Source organism: Centroberyx affinis, unplaced genomic scaffold (assembly GCF_046629955.1).
Source record: "Centroberyx affinis isolate AG114_WGS23_722 - 3 ecotype Tasmania unplaced genomic scaffold, CSIRO-AGI_Caff_v1 ptg002081l_1, whole genome shotgun sequence".
Classification (NCBI taxonomy): domain Eukaryota; kingdom Metazoa; phylum Chordata; class Actinopteri; order Beryciformes; family Berycidae; genus Centroberyx; species Centroberyx affinis.
The window spans coordinates 82,380-106,037 of NW_027280408.1; the positions used below are offsets into that span (position 1 = coordinate 82,380).

At 41.2% G+C, this 23,658-nt stretch overlaps 1 protein-coding gene across 1 annotated transcript in view; it reads left to right on the forward strand.

Moving 5' to 3' along the window:
- The window catches only part of LOC139654384 (protocadherin-15-like), a gene marked incomplete at both ends in the record, with an annotated part of 37,093 nt that extends 13,538 nt beyond the window's left edge, over positions 1 to 23,555 (forward strand). Inside the window, 8 exons of the mRNA XM_071531435.1 lie at positions 7,154 to 7,314; positions 10,062 to 10,217; positions 12,015 to 12,134; positions 12,333 to 12,443; positions 15,394 to 15,564; positions 18,393 to 18,501; positions 18,671 to 18,783; positions 23,349 to 23,555. Of these exons, the coding sequence (XP_071387536.1) occupies positions 7,154 to 7,314; positions 10,062 to 10,217; positions 12,015 to 12,134; positions 12,333 to 12,443; positions 15,394 to 15,564; positions 18,393 to 18,501; positions 18,671 to 18,783; positions 23,349 to 23,555 (1,148 nt within the window). The remainder of the gene's footprint in view (positions 1 to 7,153; positions 7,315 to 10,061; positions 10,218 to 12,014; positions 12,135 to 12,332; positions 12,444 to 15,393; positions 15,565 to 18,392; positions 18,502 to 18,670; positions 18,784 to 23,348) is intronic.
- Between the last annotated feature and the right edge of the window lie 103 nt (positions 23,556 to 23,658).

The following is a 23,658-nucleotide window of genomic DNA, read 5'->3' on the forward strand; positions in this document are numbered from 1 at the left end:
TCTAAATTTTGTCAAAATCGGATCAGTGATGTAGCAGTTATGGCCTTTCAAAGTTAGAAATTTTGACCTTTATATATGGCATCCCCATCAGGGATGATCACCCAATAGTCCACGCACCATAGAAGCAGAGTGTCCCAGCTACCTCTAGGCACACCTCGTCTTATTTTAGCCAAGCAGCTCTTGCTCTGCTAACCTTAGTCAGTATCATGTCCAATACAATAATTTTCAGCAGAAACCCATACGATGATGAAGGTGGATAAAACCTAATTACATTCTCTGAGTAGGTCTAATCACCTTTTGTGCTGTGGGAACAGTAATATGAAGAAAAAGACAGGTTTCAATCTCATTTTGAATCTCATCTGTGAAGTCACTCAGGTATCAGTAAACTTTTGGAGCCATAATAAGCACTGAGAGCTACGGGGTGCACTGACTAGTTTATAGCCCTTCTACTAACAGCTAACTTTTGTCAGTCTCTTGTCATCGCCACCACTTACCATGTGGCAATTCTGCGTCGCTTGTTTGTTTGGTAATGAAGTATTTCATGGAAAGGCTGCTGTAATAAACTATGCCTATATTACGGCTATCTCAGAAGAACTGCTCAGGAGACAAGACTGTCATTTGGAAGCACAATGTAGTATTAATGTTTCCGTAGCCTGGGGATGATGTTTGGCAGAGGCAGTCCAGTTGAGACCAGGGATAAGGAGAGAGCTGCAGTCAGTTGTGAGATGGTTTAACATTACAAGACTATTGTACTGTACTGATTTTCACAGACCACTTTTGCAATCAGAAGAAATGTTAACTTATTATTTGGCCATACACGGAGGCAAATTAGCTGCCTGCCAACATGACAAAGTTGATAGTTTCACCCAGGCTGAAATTAACCCACTTTTGGCGGATGGCAGGCTGTTAATTTCATGCCCTGCATTGACACGATTATGCCCAGGGCTCCATATAAGCTCAGTATGAGCATACTTATGACTAACACCTCAGCCAGCATAAAAAGGAAGTAAAGAAAATACTTTACATTCCTCCAGAGGAAGAGATTGCTGCGACGCTGTTTCTCAAAACACCTCTTGGTATCGCTGTTACTGAATGAAACAGCTGCTGCTCTTCTCCTTTGCCTCTTTGACTCTAGTTTACTTTGGCAGAAATGCATAAACAGACAGATGTTTCTTCACGTCAAATTACATCAAAAGTAATTAGAGGTTATTAAGCATTTGGAGTGCTAAGATGGCTGTGGTATAACATCCCTCCTCATTTGGAGGCGGCTGTAACTTAGCGCATATTTTTAGCTGGCAATGGGTGCTGCAGGGTGGGTCCCTTGACAGCTGGTGTGTATGTGTGTGTGTGTGTTTATGTGAATCTGTGCTGGAGTGAGATAGAAAGGGATTCTGAGTCTGTGTGTGTGTGTGTGTGTGTGTGTGTGTGTGTGTGTGTGTGTGTGTGTGTGTGTGTGTGTGTGTGGAGATTGGGAGATTGGGCATTGGGAGTATCACTTATGACAGGTGGGTGGTGAACTTCATCAGCATCTCAGACTTGCTTTGCATTTTCAGATGTTCCCGATGCTTTACTTTGAAGCACACTCTCATAGAGTAGCTTATGTGATGTTCTGGAAAATATATTGTCTATGAGCGCTGTCTGCTGTATACAAGACAGAGTCTGATCATCTATATTACAGATTTGCTCCAGAGGTTTATACCCTCTTTTATCACCCACATCATTTGACCACATTTGCTCCCTAGGTGTGCCTCTCCAAAACATCCTTCCCGTTGTTGCTGCTCAGATTTAAAATATTCCTGCAGGTTTAGAGGAGGTGGTATCAGAGAATCACATTACTGATCTGATTCCACTGTACCCATGTTTCTGAATGCCAAAGGCATTTTTTCGTTTTAGCTTTTGTATTTTATTTGCTCGCTTCTTGGAAAAGGAATTAAAAAAAAAATCTTATTGTATTTCTCAGAGATCAAAAGTGAATAAACCTTCCCTCTGTCAAACTTAAGTAGAGAGAAAATTAAGTGTTTTATTGACTGATCCAAGCCTTTGGCAAATCTCTGCATCGGTAATTGTCCTGCGGCTGTTTGTATTGCTCTGTTGTTAATGAAGATGTTAGGAGTCATGAATTATCTGCTTCAACACTACATGAAAGGTTTTCCTCCTCCATACCCACTAATCATCTAATTTGGTTTGTCGCCTTGTGGCACCTGAATCTATTTAAACTTTTTCATATAACATAGTTTAAGGTCAAAGCATATCTCTGATAAGACTTCATGCTCAATACCAATGAACCTTAGTGCAGCCAACTGTCTTTGGAGCTGAACCTGGAGGCCTATCAGAAATATGCTTCGAGACTTATGTGGTGCCATATTCTAGGGATGCCAACACTATTGATATTTGGGATAAAAGTAAGCCCCCTGTCCTCCCTCTGTGGGGTTACTCTACTGTGAAGCCTAGATCAGAGGCGTCTCTGACAGGAGATGGGCTGCTGTGTGGGAAATGACCCTGCCTGAGAGCAAGCCACAGGCTACCAAAAATATTAGAGTTATTTTTATTTTTTATTTTTTTTAGAATTGAAGTGCACATATGGGAGTACTCTGAGTAACACTTGCTGTTATAGCTCTATAGACAAACTCTGGTACCATCTTGACTGAAGGAGAGAATGCAACAACTTTGCTGTGTGACTTTAAGATTGAGAGAGGAAGTGGCCAGAATAGTGGGAGTGCTGGCTGTCACAGTCACAGCAGAACAGCTGAAGTCCAATTAACTTGAGAAAGAAGGGAGGCTCCTTTGCCCTCCCTTGTAATATTATCAGCCATGTAATTTATGACCTGAGAGTGTCTAAAAGATGTAGCCCACCGCTCAAGTTATTGAGGCAGAAATATTTATGAAAAGCTGTGTTTTAGATTAACGAACCAGCAACAGGGAGCGGCTTTTGACTTTTAAATTAAATTCTTAGAAGATCCATTTTTCAAACGGAGTTCAGTCCAAGTGAGACAGAGATAATTATAAGTCCTTGTGATCACAACACAGATGCATCAAACTCTGAGTGCTGCAAACAGGGTGCACAGTCATTAATAGCATAAAAATGGAGGAGTGTAAATTATAATTATAATGCAGAGGCTTCCCATCACTCCTCCATCTGTGCTCCTGCTTGAGAATCTTCAGAGTCTGGGTGACTCTGCAAAATGGATAAACCAATTTTATGAAAGCATAAAATACAAACGGTATGGGCAGTAATTAAAAAGCCCATTAAGATACCACCACCCTCTTAGGTTTTACAGCTGGTGGACTGGTGAGACTTGTCGTTAAGTGTTTCTAGTGTATATATTCTAACATCTGTATATGGCTGAGCCTCTTCAGACTAAACTCACACTCGGGAGAAACCAGTGTACATAGACTAAAAATCACATACTTAGGAGACAGGAGTCAGGTGTTGAGTACAGATGGGAGGTATTGGGCAGATCTGGTTCCTGAAGAGCATGTCAGTCAGCCAAAAGCGATAACACAGATAAAACTTCTTAGAACGTAAAAATCCTGTATTTTTATGCTAGGCAGCAGTGCTGGTAAGCATCTAAATGTTCCGATCTTGGGTAAGAGACTGTAGGATTTTGATGAAGTCGGTGTTGAACTGTGCATGTCTGAATAGACTGAGGCAGTAAGCTTTAGGGGTCTGCTGATGGCCCTGTTGCTTACTTTAACTCACTTGCTTGAACCTGCAGTAGTAACTTCTAGTAGCCTGCAAATAGTTGATTGACTGCTTGGGCATTGCATACTGCGACAGTGCCCCATGGTACTATGATTGTTAACTACAGTATGTGCCAGCTTTATGTATTGTACCTCTCCTTCTGTAGAGGAATTAATTATCATAGTGTGTTAAGTAGAGCTGAACAATTAATCGGAAAAAAAATCGCAATATGAACAATTTCCAAATTGCAGAGGCTGCAATTAATTGCTTAAGAGAGAGGGGCGTCCAAGATGGATTTCTAAACAAGGTGTTTTAGAGCTCTGGATAATCTTTGGTCCATGAATCAAGGTCAACATTGGTGAAAACCTTTCATCAAACTCAAACTCAGTAAATCCTGCAAATTGCATATTCTGTTAAATAATCACAATTAGATTTTTTGTCAATATCGTTCAGCCCTAGTGTTAAGATGGTAATGTTGTAAGCACATTTGGTTGACTATCTGATGAGGTAAGCACTTGAATAGGGTAAGGATGATCTCTTTGTTTTCTGTGTCTTCAATAGATAGGTATGGTCAAAAATGTCCTTGACTGGTATATTTACTGGTATATTTCTAGGGATGCACCGATCAGGTTGTCTGAAGTAATTCCTATTTTTTTAACACCGTCATCAGCCGGTCACTGATCTGATCGCAGATTGAAACGATGCCTTTAACCCAGACTTTCCACTAACAATGGCACATAATGTACAAGTTCACAGCAAGCATTAATAGTAAAATTCCAACATAGCACTCTGTTTAACAGATTGTTCTTATGGCTGCGTGACATACTGTAGCTGGCTATCCATGTGTAAATAAATCATAGGTTTTATCCAGACATAGTAATTGTACGTGGGTGTGTGCTAGATGACTGAGGTGCTTACTCACCTATTGCCACTGGTGGTGCCTGGAAATTAATTGCAGTAGCATAGGCTCTGCCTTCTGTCTAGTATATTAAACTGGTTATAATCTATGATCATAGATTGTGAAATTCAAAACACACACACTGGCTTTACACACATCGCATTGAAACTTTTTACATTTTTTTAATCGGTCAGTTGAAACATTGATCGCCCAATCACAGATGACCTCCTCCTCCACAGATTACGTTTATCAGCCAATTATGATCAGTCGGTCTCCTCCTACACCTCCTACTCCGACTCCAAACACGCTGTCATCCCAATTGAAGGTGTTGCTATAAGATTAGAGGTGTTATCTGTCTATCTGTCTGTGTTATCTATCTACGACACTCAGAAAACACAGTTATTTCTTGCCAAGATGCTCATAGCTGAGAATCATGTAAATAGCACCGAGCTAATTTTCAATTGTTATAAAGTTGGATAAAGGATTTCTTAGCTGCAGTAAAAGAAGGGTTTAAGATGCTTGAATAATAGAGATTAGGGCAGATTGATAGGCTAACTGCAAAATACCTGCATTATTTTCATTTTCCAGTAGAGTACCTGCTGGATTTTTTTCTTTCTTTCTTTCTTTCTTTCTTTCTTTCTTTCTTTCTTTCTTTCTCTCTTTCTTTTTTCTGCAAAACTACACTGAGAATTGCTTTTAGAAAAACTTGTTAGTGAACTGCCCATTATTTTGAAAATCCACTGCTCATTTGGCCACTTAGGAGCAACACTTAGACTTGGAAGACTTACGGACGACGGCCCCAGAGGGCTGCTGTGTCAAAGTTTAATCTTTCACTGATCAAAAGCTTTGGAAATTAAACTAGAAGATGCTGTAGCCCTTGAGGATGATAATTATCAATGCCAAAGATTTGCCTACATAAGGTATATGCCTAACAATCTACAGAGATCTGGGGCTGTATTCGCACAGCTGTCTAAGGGTTATGGTTGCTGTTCACTGGGCAATGGGAGTAAATTCAAAAAACCATTGGAGTTTGAAAAGTTTTACCAAAACTAATTCTCAAAGCATTGTAGCAGAAAACTTGAAATTGGCAGAGATTACAAAGTGATCCTGGCAAAATACATTTTTTTCACCTTTTATTCAGTCATTATATTGGAATAAACACAGGAGAAAAAAACACAGGGCTTAGATAATTGGATCCCCCAACAGAATCCAGAAATTTTGTTTTGCGTCCCAGGGCTTCCATAGTCAGTTTAACTTCAAAACATGAAACTTTACTTAAGTAAGGCTGTGCGGTGTAGAAGCTTCAAACTTTCTGTTTTACATGAATCCAGTAAAAAATAGCTATATAATGTTATTTAAAACAACTTGCATTCAAATTATTATTAGGTTTCTGAGAGTCAAAATATTCAAGAACAGTTTTGATTGAAGATTTGATTTTAATTGGCGAGCAGCATGAAATGTCCGAGCTCTAATTGCTACTGATCCTGGCTGCATGATGTCTAGGGGTGACACTTCACTATCTTGCTACACTGGCTCTATGGCCACCGTTATGGTTCAATCAGGAGAGATAAGTGAATGAAGTAAAGATAATTGTTTAATATAACAGATGATATAGTGAAAATTAAGACTTGACAAGAAAGTCTTTGGGGCTTAGACTTAGATTTTGTAATCGAGGGTCATCAGCCCTGAGCAGCAGCAAGATAAATCCCCCCGTGGAGTCCAGACACTGGTGGCGGTGATGGCTGATGACGCTGCTGAAACTGATAGGCTGGTGAGGCTGATGAGTGAAGAAGCTGATGAAACTGATGAAGCTGATGAATCTGCGAAGTCTGGGCGGAGACAGGGAGGTGGAGGGGTGCGCATAACAGCAGCATGAATGGACTAAAGCGGAGAGAGAAACATATTTAAAAAGACAGCAGCAAAATGATAGGCTAACAATGGAGGTGTGTTGCTGTGCTATTGGATAGATGTGACCAGCTGATGTGAACAGCTGATATCTCAATTGACGGCCCGGGAAAAGACAGCAAGGAAATAATGAGTGAGCATGTGTGAGAGATGAGAATGAGTAGGATGGTATGAGAAGTGAAACTACAGCCTAAGCATGCAAAAGATAGTCTTCTAGACTGAACCTTCACTAAAGCTCCATGTCACTATCTTGCTAAGCTGCGACATCATCCATTATACATCAAAGCCGCACACAATTTTGCCGATTTGCACTTGTTTATTTTGACCACCTGATCATTTGAAATAATAGAACCTTCATCATCCAATTGAAATGGTTGAATCCCTTTGCAATGGGGTCAGCTGTACTCTTTCAACAACAAAATTCTTCATCAACAACATTCTAAAATGAATGCAAATTACATTTACGCTTAAGATAAAATATTTTTTGTTAAAGGACATGTCAACAAATCATCAAATGATGTGGTCTGACCTCTTTAAAAATCCCTTTCTTTGTGTATTTCCTTCTCTGCTACCACACTTACTTGCATAATAATAAAACAGTGAGGCTTAACTTCCTTCTCCTCATAACATGGGCCTATTATTAACTGGAGGCTGCTCTACCTTCGCAGGTACGGTTCTGGTGGAAAACATGCAGATCAATGGCCGTGCCCAAGACCCAGGCAGAACCATCTCGCTGACGTTGCTGGACAATTATGACTACTGGGTGATACTGGACCCGGCGCGGCAGAGGCTCTTCCTCAACAGCACCGGACGAGTCCTGGACAGGGATGTGAGTATTGGACTCTGATGCGGAACTGTGGAGCGCAGTTTGTTAGTATTGGAAATGGAAAAAGGCAATTTATGTGGGTGAATGTTTTGACATAAATCCATTTGCCATTGCTGCTGAATAAGGAGCTTCTCCAATGTGAGTTGATCCGGTGGTGAGAATTTTAATGAGTACATGATTTAAGCAATAGAACACAGGAGGGAATACCTTTTAATCAGTGGTGGAAATGGACAGACGGTCACTGGTCACATGGTCAGCTGATGAATATCAGAACTCTCTTTAATTATCAGAGCAATTTAATTTTATTAATTAGTCATCATCTCTGTCATTTGTGAGGTTAGTAAGAGGCCATTCAGATGTTGAAGAAAGGGATCAGTTGGGAATAAAACCTAGTCAAAGCTTTCTGGGCCTCTGGGTGTTATGATTACATTTTCTTTACGGTTGCTTTGACCCAAGTTTAAAAGTGAATAACTCTTAATGCAAAATTCTGTATTTCCAATTTTGGGCTCAAAACCATATAATAGTATACAGAATAAAAAGAACTCTGTCCAATGAGGCAGTATGTCATGCCGCCAAATAAAACAGCAAAACAGAGTATGCAAAGGCCATTTCCTAATATTTAGATTATCGAAATAGCAATAAGAAACTTGGGCCAAAGCAATCGTAACAGAAGTTAGAAGTTAATCGTTAGAAGTTAAATCATATTAGCAAATTAGAATTACTGCAATGTCAATAGTTCACTCTATTCAAAATTCCCATTTAGTCACTCTTCTTTCTGTCTCTTGGTCATTTTGTTTTGCACTGTCTCTTTGCTCTTTTCTTTTGATTCTTTTATCATCTTTCTTCTGCTTCCTAACAATGAACAGATAACAAAGGTGATATATCAGATCTGGCATTTTATATAAATTTGCATATGTTAATGCTTTATTGAAATAAAGGTCATCATGTCAAAATTATCTTCTGAATTAAGACCGTTATCCTCAACACTTATTGGAGCAGAATCTTCACAGATCGATTTATTCCAGTATCACAGATGCTCATTGTATTTGTTAATGATTTGGAACGTATGATGCAATCCATGACTCAACAGTCTGAACATCTGGGGCAGTAAGACAGTATGACAGTTGTTTAGCTGTCAATGAGAACTGCTCTGAAATATGGACAGTTAACAAGAGAAATGACAACAGTGGAGGAGCACACCAGGAGACAAACCCAGAGAGAGAGAGAGAGAGAGAGAGAGAGAGAGAGAGAGAGAGAGAGAGAGGGAGAGAGGGGCGAGCTAGGCTGCGTTATCTGGCCAGATCATCCTGGTTGCTAAATTCAGGCTGTGCAAAGCTGTCAGACAAGTGGTTGTGCAGTTGACAAGAAACATGCTGCTGCTCTCCAATTTGCTGCTCACATTCAGGTTGCATTCAGGGGACAAAACATTGCACAAGGCTTACAACTATTCATTCAATCAGAGATTTGAATAATTTATTACACGTAATTTTTGAAAACGTTTGACTCAGGTTGTATTCAATCTGAACCAGAATGCTGCCCCCCTTAAAATTACTGGAATGGCATTGGTCTTTCCCTCCCACCTCCATGCCTGCTTACAATGAATAACCTGTACAGCAGTGCTATATTATAATTGAAAAATTGGGATTGAATAACAACCAGCGTTTTTCATCTGCACAAGCAGGAAATAGATCTTCAAAATTTCCATTGTTATCATCACACAAGCTCATTAATTAGTCTGAATCTAGCAAGTTAGTTTTTTATCTCAGTGTGATGGCTACACAGTAAGGTGCAGCAATCTCTGTCTACTTAGAAACAAGGAACAAATTAATTCAAATAAACTTGGTTCTAATGGTAGTCCTGGTGGATGCTGGGAAACTGGCATGGGTGGGACCTACATCCATTCTGTAAATGAGGAACACCTGAACCTGTCTGATTCACTGCAAAACCTACCTGACGAAGAGCCCGCGAGGGCTCGAAACGTTGTATAATTTTTAATGTAGAATAAAGTAAGCAAAATATTGGGAGCTGCCACAGTGTTGCGAGTCTTTTTGAATTTGCATGAAGTAACTATTTCGACTCAGCACCTGGAAAAGACATGTGCGTGTGCTCACTCTGACTTCTCTGGATGCTGGGATTGCCATTCCTTAATGTTCCATCACAGGAGTGTTTTACCATAAAAACCTTCAAAAACAAATCAAACAAAGCTTCAAACATTTGATAGGCCCTGCTGATTTGAAGGTCTTGGAACAACTGGCATTGCAAGATGTGCCAAGAGTTTTCCTAGCAGATGTGTCTTGGAGATATATCCAAACAAAATAAAATTTTTGGCCAAGACCTCTCTTCCCTCTTTCTTTGTGCTTTGAACGGCATCATTTGTATTCTCTATCGTTTGCTTGCTGTGCTCGTTGCTTTGTAGCTTTGCCTGTTTGCTGGATGTATTTGAAACCAGTGCCCTGGCTGAAAGCCCATGTATCACCTCTACTCATGGCCTCTGAAGGAGGATACATATGGTCTCTTGGGAAATGCAAGATGCTGTACTGTTGGAAGAAAACAGGGGAGGCCTGTTATGTGCCCAGTCAAGTGCCATATAGCAGCTGGTTGGTGTGCAAGTCAAAGAAAAGGGAGTGAGGAAGTGTGCGAACAATTGTAGCTAGATTTGTTATTTGACTCACTGTCTCTCTCTCCCCCTACCTCTCTGTTTCTCTGTTTATCCCTTTCACTCTTGCTCTCTCACTCTCGCTGTCTCTCAGCCCCCCAAGTCCATCACAACCATTGTGGTTCAGATCCAGTGCAAGAATGAGCTGGTTGGTACTGTCATTTTGCACGAGGTACGGATTGTTGTGAGGGACAGGAATGACAACACCCCTCGCTTTGAGCACCGACGCTACTATGTTGCAGTGAACGAGGTAAGAGAGAGCCTCCTGCTGTGCTGAGCTTATTGGCCATTGGTTCCTCAGGGTTTGTGCTTAAGCCTTTGCCCACCAAGGATATTTGACTGTCAGAGTGATCTCCATGAGTCACCGTCTCAGAGTTACTGAGCAGCGTGACTGCCTGCAACGACACAATTTTCAGCTTTTAATAACCATCTTTAACAATTAGTGATTGTTGAAGTGAAGTTTTAATTTGTGGGATAATAAATACCAAAGCATCCTTGTCTGACTACTGTGGCTCGTACATTTTTATCAGTTTTCTCACACCCCAGCTTAACAGAACATATCCGTTTTTCAATGCAGCATGTGCTACATCCCCCCAAGATACAAGTGTTTTTTCTTCAATACTCACAATATTGTTCTTGTTCCTTTAGTGCATTAAATTGGTATATTTGATACATGTATCTATGCGTGCAGGCTGGCATGTCAGCAGAGAATGGTTGAGTTTCTGTCTCTGCATGCTCATGCTATACACTCAGTGGCCTCATTATTACACACAGCTAGCGAGTGCCAAGCAGGACCCTATTTTGCCTCCAGAACAACCTGTATTCTTCAAGGCATAGAGTCTGGAAGTATCCAGCACCTTGCCCTTTCTAACGTTAAGTTGAACAATAAGTGAAAATCTCAACCCTGTCTTCATGCTTTATATACTGAGTCATCATAGCCATGTCAATCACTGTCTGGAGGAATGAGCTGTGTGCGTAAATAGGGAGGTGTACCTAATAACGTTTCCATTCAGTGTCGATGTCACCATGCCCGATAATTTGCAGACAATACTGTTGACATTGATTGATTGATATGTTTATTTGAGTGTCCTGCACCATTTATGGTGCCCAGCCAACAACAGTCAGGGTGGCCACATGACACATCATAATATACAGTTCCACAAATTCAAAAAGAGAACACTTCATAAACATTCAAACAAACATAAACAATTGACAAATGCAAACAGCTCAGGGAGTTTACATTAGTTTGTGTGTGAATGTGTGGGTGCAAATGCATGTGTGTGTATGCACATGCATGCGTGTCTGATAGAGACAATTTATATTTAACAGAGATGGCTGTAAGCGTTAATTCATGATCCAGACAGACAGCACTGTGGAATCTCAAATGATGTTTTGTGTTGGTTACCACTGTGCCTGGAATGTAAAATATATTCATCAGAAAAAAACAAAAACAAAACAGCATTAAAGCCATTTATTAAGGCTTTTATGAGAGTCACTTTTGAGTGTGAATGATTTCTCATCTTTATTCCAACTGGCTCAGTCTGTAACTGATTAAAATTATATATATTATATATAAATTATATATTGCACATATTTCCTTTGTTCATACTTCCTGTGCATTGCAGGCCGAGTATTCCTGTCTGTGTGTGTTACCACATCCGTATACAGCTGCCCCGACAGTATAGTGAATCATCCCCCACTGCTGTCAGCTTCTCCCCTGAACGAACTCTCCTGCCCAGTGCCTGGTCCTATGGACTTCTCTGAGGGCTCAGGGGAACAGCAGGGGTTCTCATACTCACTTTTTGTTATTCTGGCAGCAGTGTGCATAAGTCTTCAGAGTGAAGTATCAGACTGCTGCTGACTGCAACATTTCCCATTGCCAATTGAGATGCATTCTCTTTTTTTTTTCTTTTTATATAATGGGGTGGAGTGGCAACAGCAAGAGCTTTATGCATGGTCTCTCTGCTGTAAGTAGGTGTTGTACTTTACTCACAGGGGGGAGTTTCAGCTGTTGACATTCCTTTCCTACTCTCATATTTTTCCCTAGCTCACGCCGACCGGAACTACCATATTCACAGGCTTCTCAGGAGATAACGGCGCTACGGATATTGACGACGGGCCCAATGGACATATAGAATATGCCATCCAGTACAACCCCGATGACCCGGTATATGGACAAGTCACGCCATGACAAATACCCTCTTTAAACAACGGCATTGTAAATTTCTTCTACAATGAACAGAATATTCCTCATCTCAACTCTCTCAAACCTTTCTCTCTGTCCTACCATATACACTTTTTCCTCTCTCTCTCTTTCTCTCTCTCTCTCTCTCTCTCCCTCTTTCTCTCCCTCTGTGTGTTTCAGGCATCTAACGGGACAGTGAGTGTTGCAAACATCCTTTCAGGACACATTATTCTGGCAGAGAGGCTAAACTACGAGGAGAGAACGCGCTACCTGGTCATAGTCCAGGCCAATGTAAGTCAGCAAACCTGCACAGGCACAGTCACTTTTGATTGTAAGTGTGAAGATGTGTGTACCAGTGTACCAGTCAGTACTGAATATGAACTTATTATAAATGGGTCCTGATTTATATTTTTTTCTGTTTGTTTGAGCTTGTCTACCTTAACATTGGTCTTGAGCTGCAGAGAACTCTTTATGCCAGTGAACTGATATCACAACTTCTAGTTAGTATTCAGTGGCAGCAGCTGCACCCAGAATTTTTCATTTGTAGCATGGAATTGGAGCACTCAAGGACCTGTTTTTCTCCTGGCCTAAGAGAGTGAATACATTTTTTCACCATGGACCTTTCAGTTATTTTAAGGAGCAGATGTTGCGAACATAAAGTCAATAGTTTGCTACTTCGCTGAGTACAGGTCCTTACACTGCATAATTCCTGTCATTATTGCAGTTGTAGGGGAAGATGTTCTCTTGGTCTATTTTCTTATTGTGGTTTTATCACTTGTAATAACAGGTAGCGCATCATTTCTCAAAAGATCTTTTTTTTTTCATTTTTAAATTTTACTGATATTAAGAGGAAGGCTAGTTCCTTTTAACATGTTGACAAGTAGTAATTATATATATCTATCCAGGCAGTCCGTGTAGGGAAATCACACAAACAAATGTAGCTTTATAACTTGCTCTTACGTAATGCTAAGCCAGAGTTGCTTGTGGTCAGAAAACTAGGCAGGAAAGGGTGATCCCTTCAGGATGTAATTATTAATTACCTTATTATTTGCATAATGATTGAGGTTGTCTCGGGGCCTTTTTGAGATTACTGCTAGTATTATTTGCATATCAGAACAGCTTTGCATATCAGAATTGATTTAATTATGGATTTTACTAGAGGAAGGGCATTTTCCCTCACACTCTCACAGGGCAATGTGACCGAGAAAAAAGTGTAAAACAAGTAACCCTAATGACGCAATTTTAGCAGCATGAATTATAATGAAGGCATTTTATAAGTGTTTTCTATGGGCCTTACCCCTGGTCATTAAGCAGCAAAAGTCTGTCAATAGACTAGAAGCTGTGCACTGCAAGATTATTGCCAAGAATTTGACTTGAATTAGAGAATAGCAATGTTGGGATACAAGCTTTTCCCAGCTTAGAAAGTTAGAGGGAATCTATTTATATATGGACAAATGAGTCAGAGCAACTCAGTTCCTGTTTAAAATGGGTGAAGAGCCTTTTTTGAGTGCTAAGATGTGCAATATACTTTTATTTAGAAGAAAGCCAAGCTATAATTGCCCTGATCTTTAGACATAATAATTTCCCCCTAACAAGCAGTGGTCAAAGATTACACTCAGATATAATGGGAACGGTATAGTACTGCAGGACAGATAATCATTTAGCAGACAAGTCATCTCCTATTCTCTTTCTACCTCCTTGGAGGATGAGGGAGTAAAAGTCTCAGGCCTTTAGCCTGGCAAGAGGTCCTCCAGGGAGCTTTCATTTTCTCTTGCCAGAGGACGGGCGGAGTGGCGAAGGAAGACATGGTATTTACTAGAACTCTGCGCTGCTTGTGTCAGAGTTCAATTACACTGACATTGTGAAGCTTGGAAGTGCTGTGCTGCTCTCTTCTTAGAGAACCACTCTGGGAAGCAGCAGGATGGGAGGGGGATTTTTTGAGGATATATGCTGCAAAGACATGTTTTATGCCCTAGAAATATTTTCTTATTTTCTCTTTGTATAGGGTGTGCGTGCATATGTGTGTGTGTGAATAGCTTGGAAAGATAAAGAGAAGAAGATGTAGTAAGAGAGTATTGTTCCATGTGGTCTGGAGTGGTATGAGATTTGACCACCAGCATATAAAATATATTTATATATATATATATATATATACAGTATATATAGAGATATATATAGATATATATTCTATATCTTTAACTTCCACTGTCAAACGTTAACATGACTGTTTTTGGCATTCAGCTGATAGACTCTCGAGTGAGAGAACATTAACCTGAGGATTGGTTGATGAGGTCTGTTGCCATGGATATGAATACATTTCATAGCAAACATGACAGTCAGGCAGCTACACTTAATCTAACATCACGTTGTGAGAGATTTCAATTGGGTAATAAATAAACCATGTCTACAGTATTTGATCCTCTACAACATTTGGTTTCGGATCCTTACTGAATTGGACACTTTGACTAGTGAGCCACAGTCTTGAGACCGTATCATTTAGTTTTGCATCAGAGCACTCCTTCAGTTGAGAAAACATTTTTATCAAATGTTTATTTACGATTACATGAAATGAAATGAAAATGTTATGTGATAATGGCATGTTTACTCAGCAGTGATTAAGGAGCTCTTATGGGAACAGTACATCATCAGATTCAATAGGGAATTTCTTTAGCCATCCTGGTATTGATGCACATTTAAGTACAGTTATTGTAGAGGTCACATTTTTTACTCACATGTACGATAGAGAATCAAGTAGGAACTACTGGTGTACTGTTGCTCCATCACCAAAAGGAAAATCTAATTTTCCCTCTATACAGTCAGACGATTATTGTAGAGACACATTTTTTGTTCCTGTTATTTCATTCTTACAGCATTTAAAAAAACAATATGTTGTAAGGATAAAAGCAGAATTAATGCATGATTGGGGACTTCCATAGGATGTACAGTATATGATGTGTATATACAGTATATGTAGTATGTATATGTATTATGTAAATGACATGTATATGGTATGTAAACCCTTTGAGACTTGACTGTGGTAAAGGGCTATATAAATAAACAAGACTAATAATAATGGTCACCACTGTAATATATGCTGAAGAACTGCTGCAGGGATCTGCTATGGTTTTAACAGATTCCATTGATTTTGACGACAACATTATGTAACCCCAGTGCACAAAGCAACAACAAGTCACCTAGGAGATTGAAGGTTGAACTTTAAAGCATTTGTTCGTCCCTCCAGGACCGCGCTTCATACCCTCCCAACAGGCGAACGGCCACCACAACTCTGACTGTGGACGTTCTGGACGGAGACGACCTGGGCCCCATGTTCCTGCCCTGTGTTTTGGTCAACAACACCCACGACTGCAACCCCCTCACCTACCGCGTTGTTATCCCTGAATTCACCGAACCGGTAAGAACCAGACAGACAGCTAGCCGCGAAACACGCTGCAGTTCCACAAGGTCGTTTGGACAGAGATGATGCAGAATTTCCCCCTGTTAATGTGCAGACATGCGTGTATACGTGAGCATGCCTTTGTGTTTCTCTAGATTTGTGTGTGCGTATGTGTGTGTGTCTGTGTGTTCGTGTCTGTGATCCTGTGTCTGCATGTGCCTGTGTGCACATGTCATTCAGATTTCACTTTGTGGTACATCTGTGTGCTACACCCTCTCCTTAAATCACATACATGTCAAATGTTTAACTATGCAACACTTTTCACACAGTCATCTAATCTTTGCCTCCTCACCTGGACGTCAGAATAAGCCTTGCTGTTTTGTCTCAGCATGGTAATTCCAGGGGCATTTTCTGGTCCGTTGGATGAGCAATTAGAGCTGAAGGCTGAGTTGACCTCAGATGAGAGCTGAACACCGCTGGAATTCAGAGAAGCAAGGAAGAGGGAGAGAGTGGGAGAGAACAAGAGATAAAGAGTTTGAAGTGGAGAGAGCAAGTGAGGCACCAAGGCACCGATAGTGAGAAATGGACTGGGGAAAAGTGAAATATGATGGAGTCTTTTTTTGGAGTCTTGAACGGATGTGCACATGTTAGGGCAGGCATAAATGCTTCAGTTTTGCTTGGTCCCAGGTACACAGGTGGAAGACAGGCAGACAGACAGATAGAGAGAGAGAGAGACAGAGAGGGAGAGTGAGCGAGGGATGGGGGAGTGGGGGGGGGGGGTTGAATAACACTGGAGCTGGGAATAATGACGCAGAGGGAGATGTATAGATTGGTTGAAAAGATCAAAAGTTATAGATTGAGACCAACAGGGCGAGAGACAGATAGAGAGCGACACAGAGGGTGTGTGTGTACTGTATGTGTATGTGTGTTTATGGGTGTGTGTGACGGGGTGAGGGCAGCCATAGTGAATCGCTGTTGTTTGTTCAGAGTTTGCATTCAGAGTTGCCCATGTAATGTATAATTTATGATAAAAGGTTTGCAGACTGCTAAGTATGCAGGACCTTGAAGCTGTGGCTACGCAAAGCACAGCTTTTTCATCAGTGTGAGAAAATCTTGGCCTTTCCCCTCTTCTGCCTTATTTTTCCCCCTCTGAACACTGGTTTCATCCTCCCACTGGTTTCATCCTCCCACTGGTTTCATCCTCCCAAAGCCTCACACCAATAAGGCTACTGACTGGCCATTTTACCAAAGCAGAGCGTTGACTCACTCATTCACCCTCTATACACTAAAAATACACTCCACACACAGCAAATGTGAGCAATGAATATCAATGTTTCTATTTTAATTCAACATTTTTATACACTCACCGAGCACTTTATTAGGAACACCTGTACACCTGCTTATTCATGCAATTATCCATTCAGCCAATCATGTGGCAGCAGTGCAATGCATAAGATCATGCAGATACAGGTCAGCAGCTTCAGTTAATGTCATATCAAACATCAGAATGGGGAAAAATATGATCTCAGTGACTTTGACCGTGGCATGGTTGTTGGTGCCAGACGGGCTGGTTTGAGTATTTCTGAAACTGCTGATCTTCTGGGATTTTCACACACAGCAGTCTCTAGAGTTTACACAGAATGAAGAGAAATGAGAACAGAATGAGAAAAGCATCTCAGAATGCAACACGTCGAACTTAGTATGGATATTAGTATGGTGTTCCTAATAAAGTGCTCGGTGAGTGTATACTGTATTCTCTGTACCACTGAGACAGATCATTTTTCGAAATATTGCTGATCTATTAAGCAGGTTTCATAACATTTCTTTAACTTTTTTCCCTCTGTTTACTTTCTCTTAACAGCACTTAATTTAATTTCATAACACAGTGTTTTAGGAATGCCCTGTATTGGCTCTGCAATTTTCCGTCGTTTTTTGCTGGTCTCTGATTTTCTCCATTCTGCAGTGTAACCATTATGCTAACATATCTGTCCATGGGGAGATTTGTCTTCTCATAATTGATGAGTGTATTGTAATTAATCACAATAGCTAGACACGCATTATTAAGTTGATCTGTATTTATTTTTGCCCTGGGGGGATATAATGTGGGCTCTGGAGTCCCCTGGATAATGACTGCTGGAGGAGGGTATTATAGCTAATCATCATTGTGCAGAGCTAGGGGGATTTGATTTAGCACACCTCCAGACATTGTAAAAGCGAGAGGGCTGGTTAGGGAGGGGTGTAAGGATTACTCCAGAGCTGAGGGATATAAATATTCCCCTAAGGGAGAGATTCTTCCTGCCAGAGAGCTGTTAGCCATGTGCCTGTCTGTGCTAAGGAACTTCAGCACAAGCCCCTTAGCATATTCGCGCATACTGTATTAGCCATATGGAGGTCCTCTGCAGTAGGGGAAGCATGCTTAAATACTGTGCGCTAAACATATTCCCACTTAGCCATATGTTGGTGCGCTAGGGCTGGATAATTACTTCTGATGATGCCTCAGTATGCAAGCAAGAAAAGTGGCCTACAGCACCATAAACAGATTAGCCTTGATGTACGGTACTATTAGGCATGTTTGGAAGCATGCTGATGAGTAATAGATCGAATAGCACTAGCTTATTAGTTAATTACCCTAATAATTAGCCAGTGTATAGTGTGCTATGGATTATGACTGATAGGGTACTGGCCTATTTAGTTAATTTTGGTTAATGAATTGGATATCAGCAATTTACTCTTTGTTTTTTACTTAATATTCAGTGTTGTAGGCCTTTGGAGTGCATTCCAGCACAATGTGTAAGAATCTCTGAGTGTGTTGCTGTTGGTAACTGACTCCCCACTCCTTGTTGCAGACCAAACTGAACCCGCTGAACGTGACCCCTCAAATCCGGGCAGTGGACATGGACAAGAACATACAGCCCCCGTCAGACAGACCCGGCATTCTCTACTACATCCTGGTTGGTAGGTGCAACACGTAACTTCATTGATTTTTACACATTTCATGTTCTTGTATTTTTGGGGCTTTTGTCTTTATTATGCCATGACTCCCGATGTTCATCCTGGTGTTCTTTTATTGTATCATAAAATGTACCGAATCCAAATCTGAGAATGTGATTATTCTTTGTCGCAGGTCACCCAGCCACATACAGAGAGTATTTCTCCCTGAACAGAACCACTGCAGAACTGCGTGTTCTGAAGCCTATCAGCAGAGACCTCTATCAAAAGTTCACGCTCGTCATCAAGGTAAACAGTGTAATCTCATTTAACTCTCATTTAATTTAACTTAGCGTGTATTGAAAACCTGTTTAGCTACGGTGAAGTTACAGGTGTTTCTCTCAACATGGAGACTAGCCTCTCTGATCTGCAGTAGATGTGGTGTTCAGAGTCACCTGCTGGTAAAGACACGAACAGCTTCACTTGGTGACTACCACTAGCTCTCATATAAACAAAGCACAATAATGTAATGATAGCTCCGTAAAAGAAACAGGTACCTCACCTCTTTTTAGCATTGAACCCTGAACCTGTTTTCAAGTTGAAATAATTTCAACTTTGTCTGAAGCGCACCGCTCATTAATGTCACTTCAGAGTTCTACCAACCAATGAGGATGAGGCAGGGGCGGGACCAAGAGCCGGCATTCTGCCGTTTTGCAGCTAACGTTAGCTAGGCTAACGTTTATCATAGCAACACCACCCAGAGACGTCGTCTCAACACTCCCCACTCCAGCGCTCACCTCACGCTGCCAAAGCGCTCAGCACCAGCGCCTCAAGCACTCAAGAGGTTGCTTGGTGGACACGGCCCCTTAGTGATTCTGCCAGCTCCTCTCTCTGTTTTGCTGCAATTCATGAACCCAAAGCCTTCGGCTATGTCGTTATTTACGTTCGAGAGCGAGTATAATAAAAGCACGGCGGAAAAGTCATCATGCACCATATTTTCTCTGAACATTCGGCTCCAGCGATTCCGTTGTAGTGTGAATACTTGACCAACACATTATGGTTGGAGTTATCTTTATAGTTGTCGCTCTAGGTGTGAATGGGCTTTAACGGTATAAACAACACAATATCACATATGCCACCATAAGTCTTGACGCCACTTCTTGTGTGACTTTCAACAATGGGTAGTCAGTCAGTCAGTCAGTCAGTCAGTTAGCTACATTCACTCTTCTGGGCCGGTCCCAGGGGCCCAGCAAAAATAAAATAAATAAGCATGCATAAATGACAGATGTGCAAATATATCTATTTTAATAGATATCCTAAATAGCTTACATATCAGTGATCATGTGTAGATTAGCAGGGTTCAGTCCATTATTTAGGTAAACTATGCTACACTTATTTGCCTATCCTCTTCTTGGCATCTTCACCTCCATTAGGTAAACAAAGCTATGTTGTACAAGACCTCAATTCTATCCTTCACATTATTTTATGCACTTGTACGACATCAAGATAAACACATATCCAGATAAATTTAGCATGCACCTTTACCCGCTTCACCAAGATAACCTCATTCATGAAGGCCGTTAACCTTATCTTTAGCTGCTTTGGAGATTGGGGTGAAAAAGATGTTATGATTTATGGGCTTGGCAGGAAGATAGGCTGCTGCACTCTCATGAATCCTAATTTAGAGTCAGGGATTACCTCAGTGCTGGTGCAGAGCAGCAGTGCAGAGTAACTTCCCATCCACCCATCACTAACCTCTACACACCCCTGAGCGCTGTGGAGCCTGCTGTTTACCAGGAGAGCTAGGGAGTAAAGAGATGAGAGCAAGATCTCCACAAGAGGAAGGAAATGATAGATTGAGCATGTGTGAGGAGCATTTTGCATGTCTCCAGGAGCATTGCGTGTAGCTAGAGGAAGGGAGACAGTTGAGAGAGGGAGCGAGAGAGGAGCGAAAGATAGGAACCTTATCTGAGTCATAGAGAGATGGAGTAACCATTGCTCTAGGACTCAGTGGGGCAGGGAAGTGAGAATTAGACTTTGGTATCTTAAGACTGCTCTGATACAGTGTGGTATGTGGTGAACATACCTAATGCTAGTGGAATTAATTGAGGTCTTACTTGGAGAGATAGAATCACCACACTATAATGGTGGAATAAGATTTGTTGTGCTTCCAATGCCATCATTGATCCTGATGGAACAATATCCGCCAAAGGTGTCTAGGATGAAATGAAGACCTAGAACAAGTGACAAAGGCAGATGAAGATGGAGGGAGACGGGGTCGTCAAAAAGAAACAGAATGAGAAGATACGAGAGCGGAAGGACGAGGGGGAGATGGAGTCAGGGTGGGAGAATGAAGAGTGAGTGATAAAGAGTGACTTTTGGTCGCAGCGAATCTCCTGCAGGCCGGTGTATTGTAGCAGTGGAACACAGGTCATTTACCACTGCCACCCAGAAACGGGGACACTGCTAAAGAGCTAAATCACCAGGGAACACTCTAATCCTACACTTCCCCCATCTCTCTCTAATACATATATAGATATATATATATGTGTATATATATATATGTGTGTGTGTGTGTGTGTGTGTATATATATATATACATATATATATATATATAGCACAGTTGGTGGTATATATATATTTATATACACACACATCCACACACACACACACTTGGTCTGTCAATGAGACCACTTTTCCCTCAGGTGTCTGTGTGAGCAGATTGGATCTTGGGGGAGGACTGTAGGCCGGGGCTGTGTGGGTGTTCTTTATCATCACTCAGATATGGGAAAGAGGTGGAGGAGGCTTGGGAAAGATAGTCTGGCACCCATGGTGGTGGCAATAAAAACAGGTGTGAATCTCGACTGGATGTGCCAACACTGGAGCAGTGCATAATATGCAGGGGCCTGCAATCTTAGGGGATGCACAGAAGACAAGAAACAACAATGCAGTCTTTTGGCCCCCGCACTTTACTAGTACAGCAATGGAACTATATCCTTCCGTTACAATCGGCACCCTGCAACACAAGCCCAGTGAAATCAAGTTAATGTGCAGAATTAGTTCCAGGTCATGGCTTAAACTGATGTGTCGCCTCACTCCCCCTTTCCATCTGTATTTTCAAAGCCTTAATGTTTCTGAAGCATCCCAGTGTGGGAGGCAATGGTGCCATACAGCATGTGTTTAAGAAGAGAAATATTACAGTGACAGCTTGACCAGGCCACATTCATTTGGCTCGGTCTCACAGGGGCGAGGCAGTGTCAGATGCAAGTCAGGTTAAAGTACAGCTTCTTCTGAGGCGCACAGGTTCTTTGCTCTGAGTTTGAATAGCGGAGAGAACATACATATTGATATGTGGTAATGTGTCCTGTCCCTCAAGCAACCATTCAGCCACCAACTGCACTGGAAAATGCAAGGGAAGGAATGTGTACGTTTCAGTAATTGTGCAATATGGTTTGGTACAGTATCACAGTTTTCACTGTCTGTTACACAAATACCAGCTGAATTTGTATCCAAGCGAGTGAACATCTCACTTTTGCATTTGACTGCAGAGCTCGGGGGATTTGCGCATTAGCTGTCTTTTAAAGTGTATCATGTCAGTTTGCACTGCATGTTACAGTATTTTGTAATTTTTAATAGATTAAGGAAGTCAAATCTATGGGGGGATTTGTGTTTTTTAGGGGGGAATGTAGTTGGTTTCTTCAGAACTTTATATTCTCTGATGCAGCAGAATCACCTTCACTATTCATCCCACATTGCTGTCTATAGTGGACATTGAAGATGACATTTAGATAACGATTTTTACTGCTGTGAACGCACATAATATTTTATGTCATGGCTGGATGGTATATAGGACTGTTTTTAGGAATAGACTGTTAATGTACTGAAGTGTAGTCCATTTGGATTTTACCATATCAAGTTCCCAATACATTCATGTGAGAGCTCAGCATTCCACATCAGGAAAAATAGAGAGACACTATACAGAGACACAGAAATTTAGTTAAGCTTAGCTGAGTTTGCACTGTCAACTATAGCGGGAGAGACAGAGAGACTAAACTGCAATTGAGTGCTGATACATTCACTTGTTAGCTAATTGAACACAGTTTTTTGCTCAACCCTGGCATTGATTTAGCTAGTAATATTTCCGATGAGCCTTCTTCTACTGTTGGTCGCTCATTTGACGGAGTAGCAAGAGTCCCTAATTACTATCTATTCCTCACAGATGATGGTATTTGCGTTAAGTGCCTTGCCAATTACTGAGGCCTAATCCTAAGTGGACCTATGATTAAATTTAGTCAATGCAGCTTTTTTGTAATTGAAATGACACTCTGAGAAATTACGCCGTTGTGTCCCTGTGCCTGCACTCCAGCGGAATGGGACTGTGGAGTTGGGACTTAAACGCTTTTAGTTTATGTGCTGTAACTCCCAGCCAAAGGTGTTGCTCATGTCATCCTGCCTCATTATTAGAAAGACAATAGGAACGATTTCCAGCAGGGTGGTTTTCCGTTTCATTTAATAAATAAATACATTTTATAAATCAGGTTTACATCAACATGCATTCTTGCCATGCAACTGCATAGTATGCGTAGTATGCATGTCTCTCTCTCTCTCTCTCTCTCTCTCTCTCTCTCTCTCTCTCTCTCTCTCTCCCTCTCAATTTCCCTCAATTCAATTTCAATTCAGTGATGCTTTATGGGCATGACAAAACTCACACATTTGTATTGCCAAAGCATATTACATATGTAACAATATGAACAATGTGAAACAAGTAAAATAAAAATACTACACTATTACTACTGTTACTATAATTCTAACATCTCTCTCTCTCTCACTCTCTCTCTCTCTCTCTATCTCTCTCTCTCTCCCTCTCTCTCTAGGCTGAACAGGATAATGGTCACCCCCTCCCAGCCTATGCCGACCTCATCATAGAGATCCTGGATGAGAACAACCAGGCACCGTACTTTGAGTCTGCTACCTATCAGGGTTACGTCAGCGAGTCGTCCCCAGTGGGCACCACCATCTCAGTCAGTACCAACCTCACTGCCCCCCTGGGAATCATCGCTCTGGATAACGACATTGAAGAGGTAGAGAGAGAGCCATTGTTAGCCTATGCGCACTGTTGCCTACAGTTTACACTTATCCACCCATGCGTACACGTGTGCATACATGTGCACACACAAACACAAA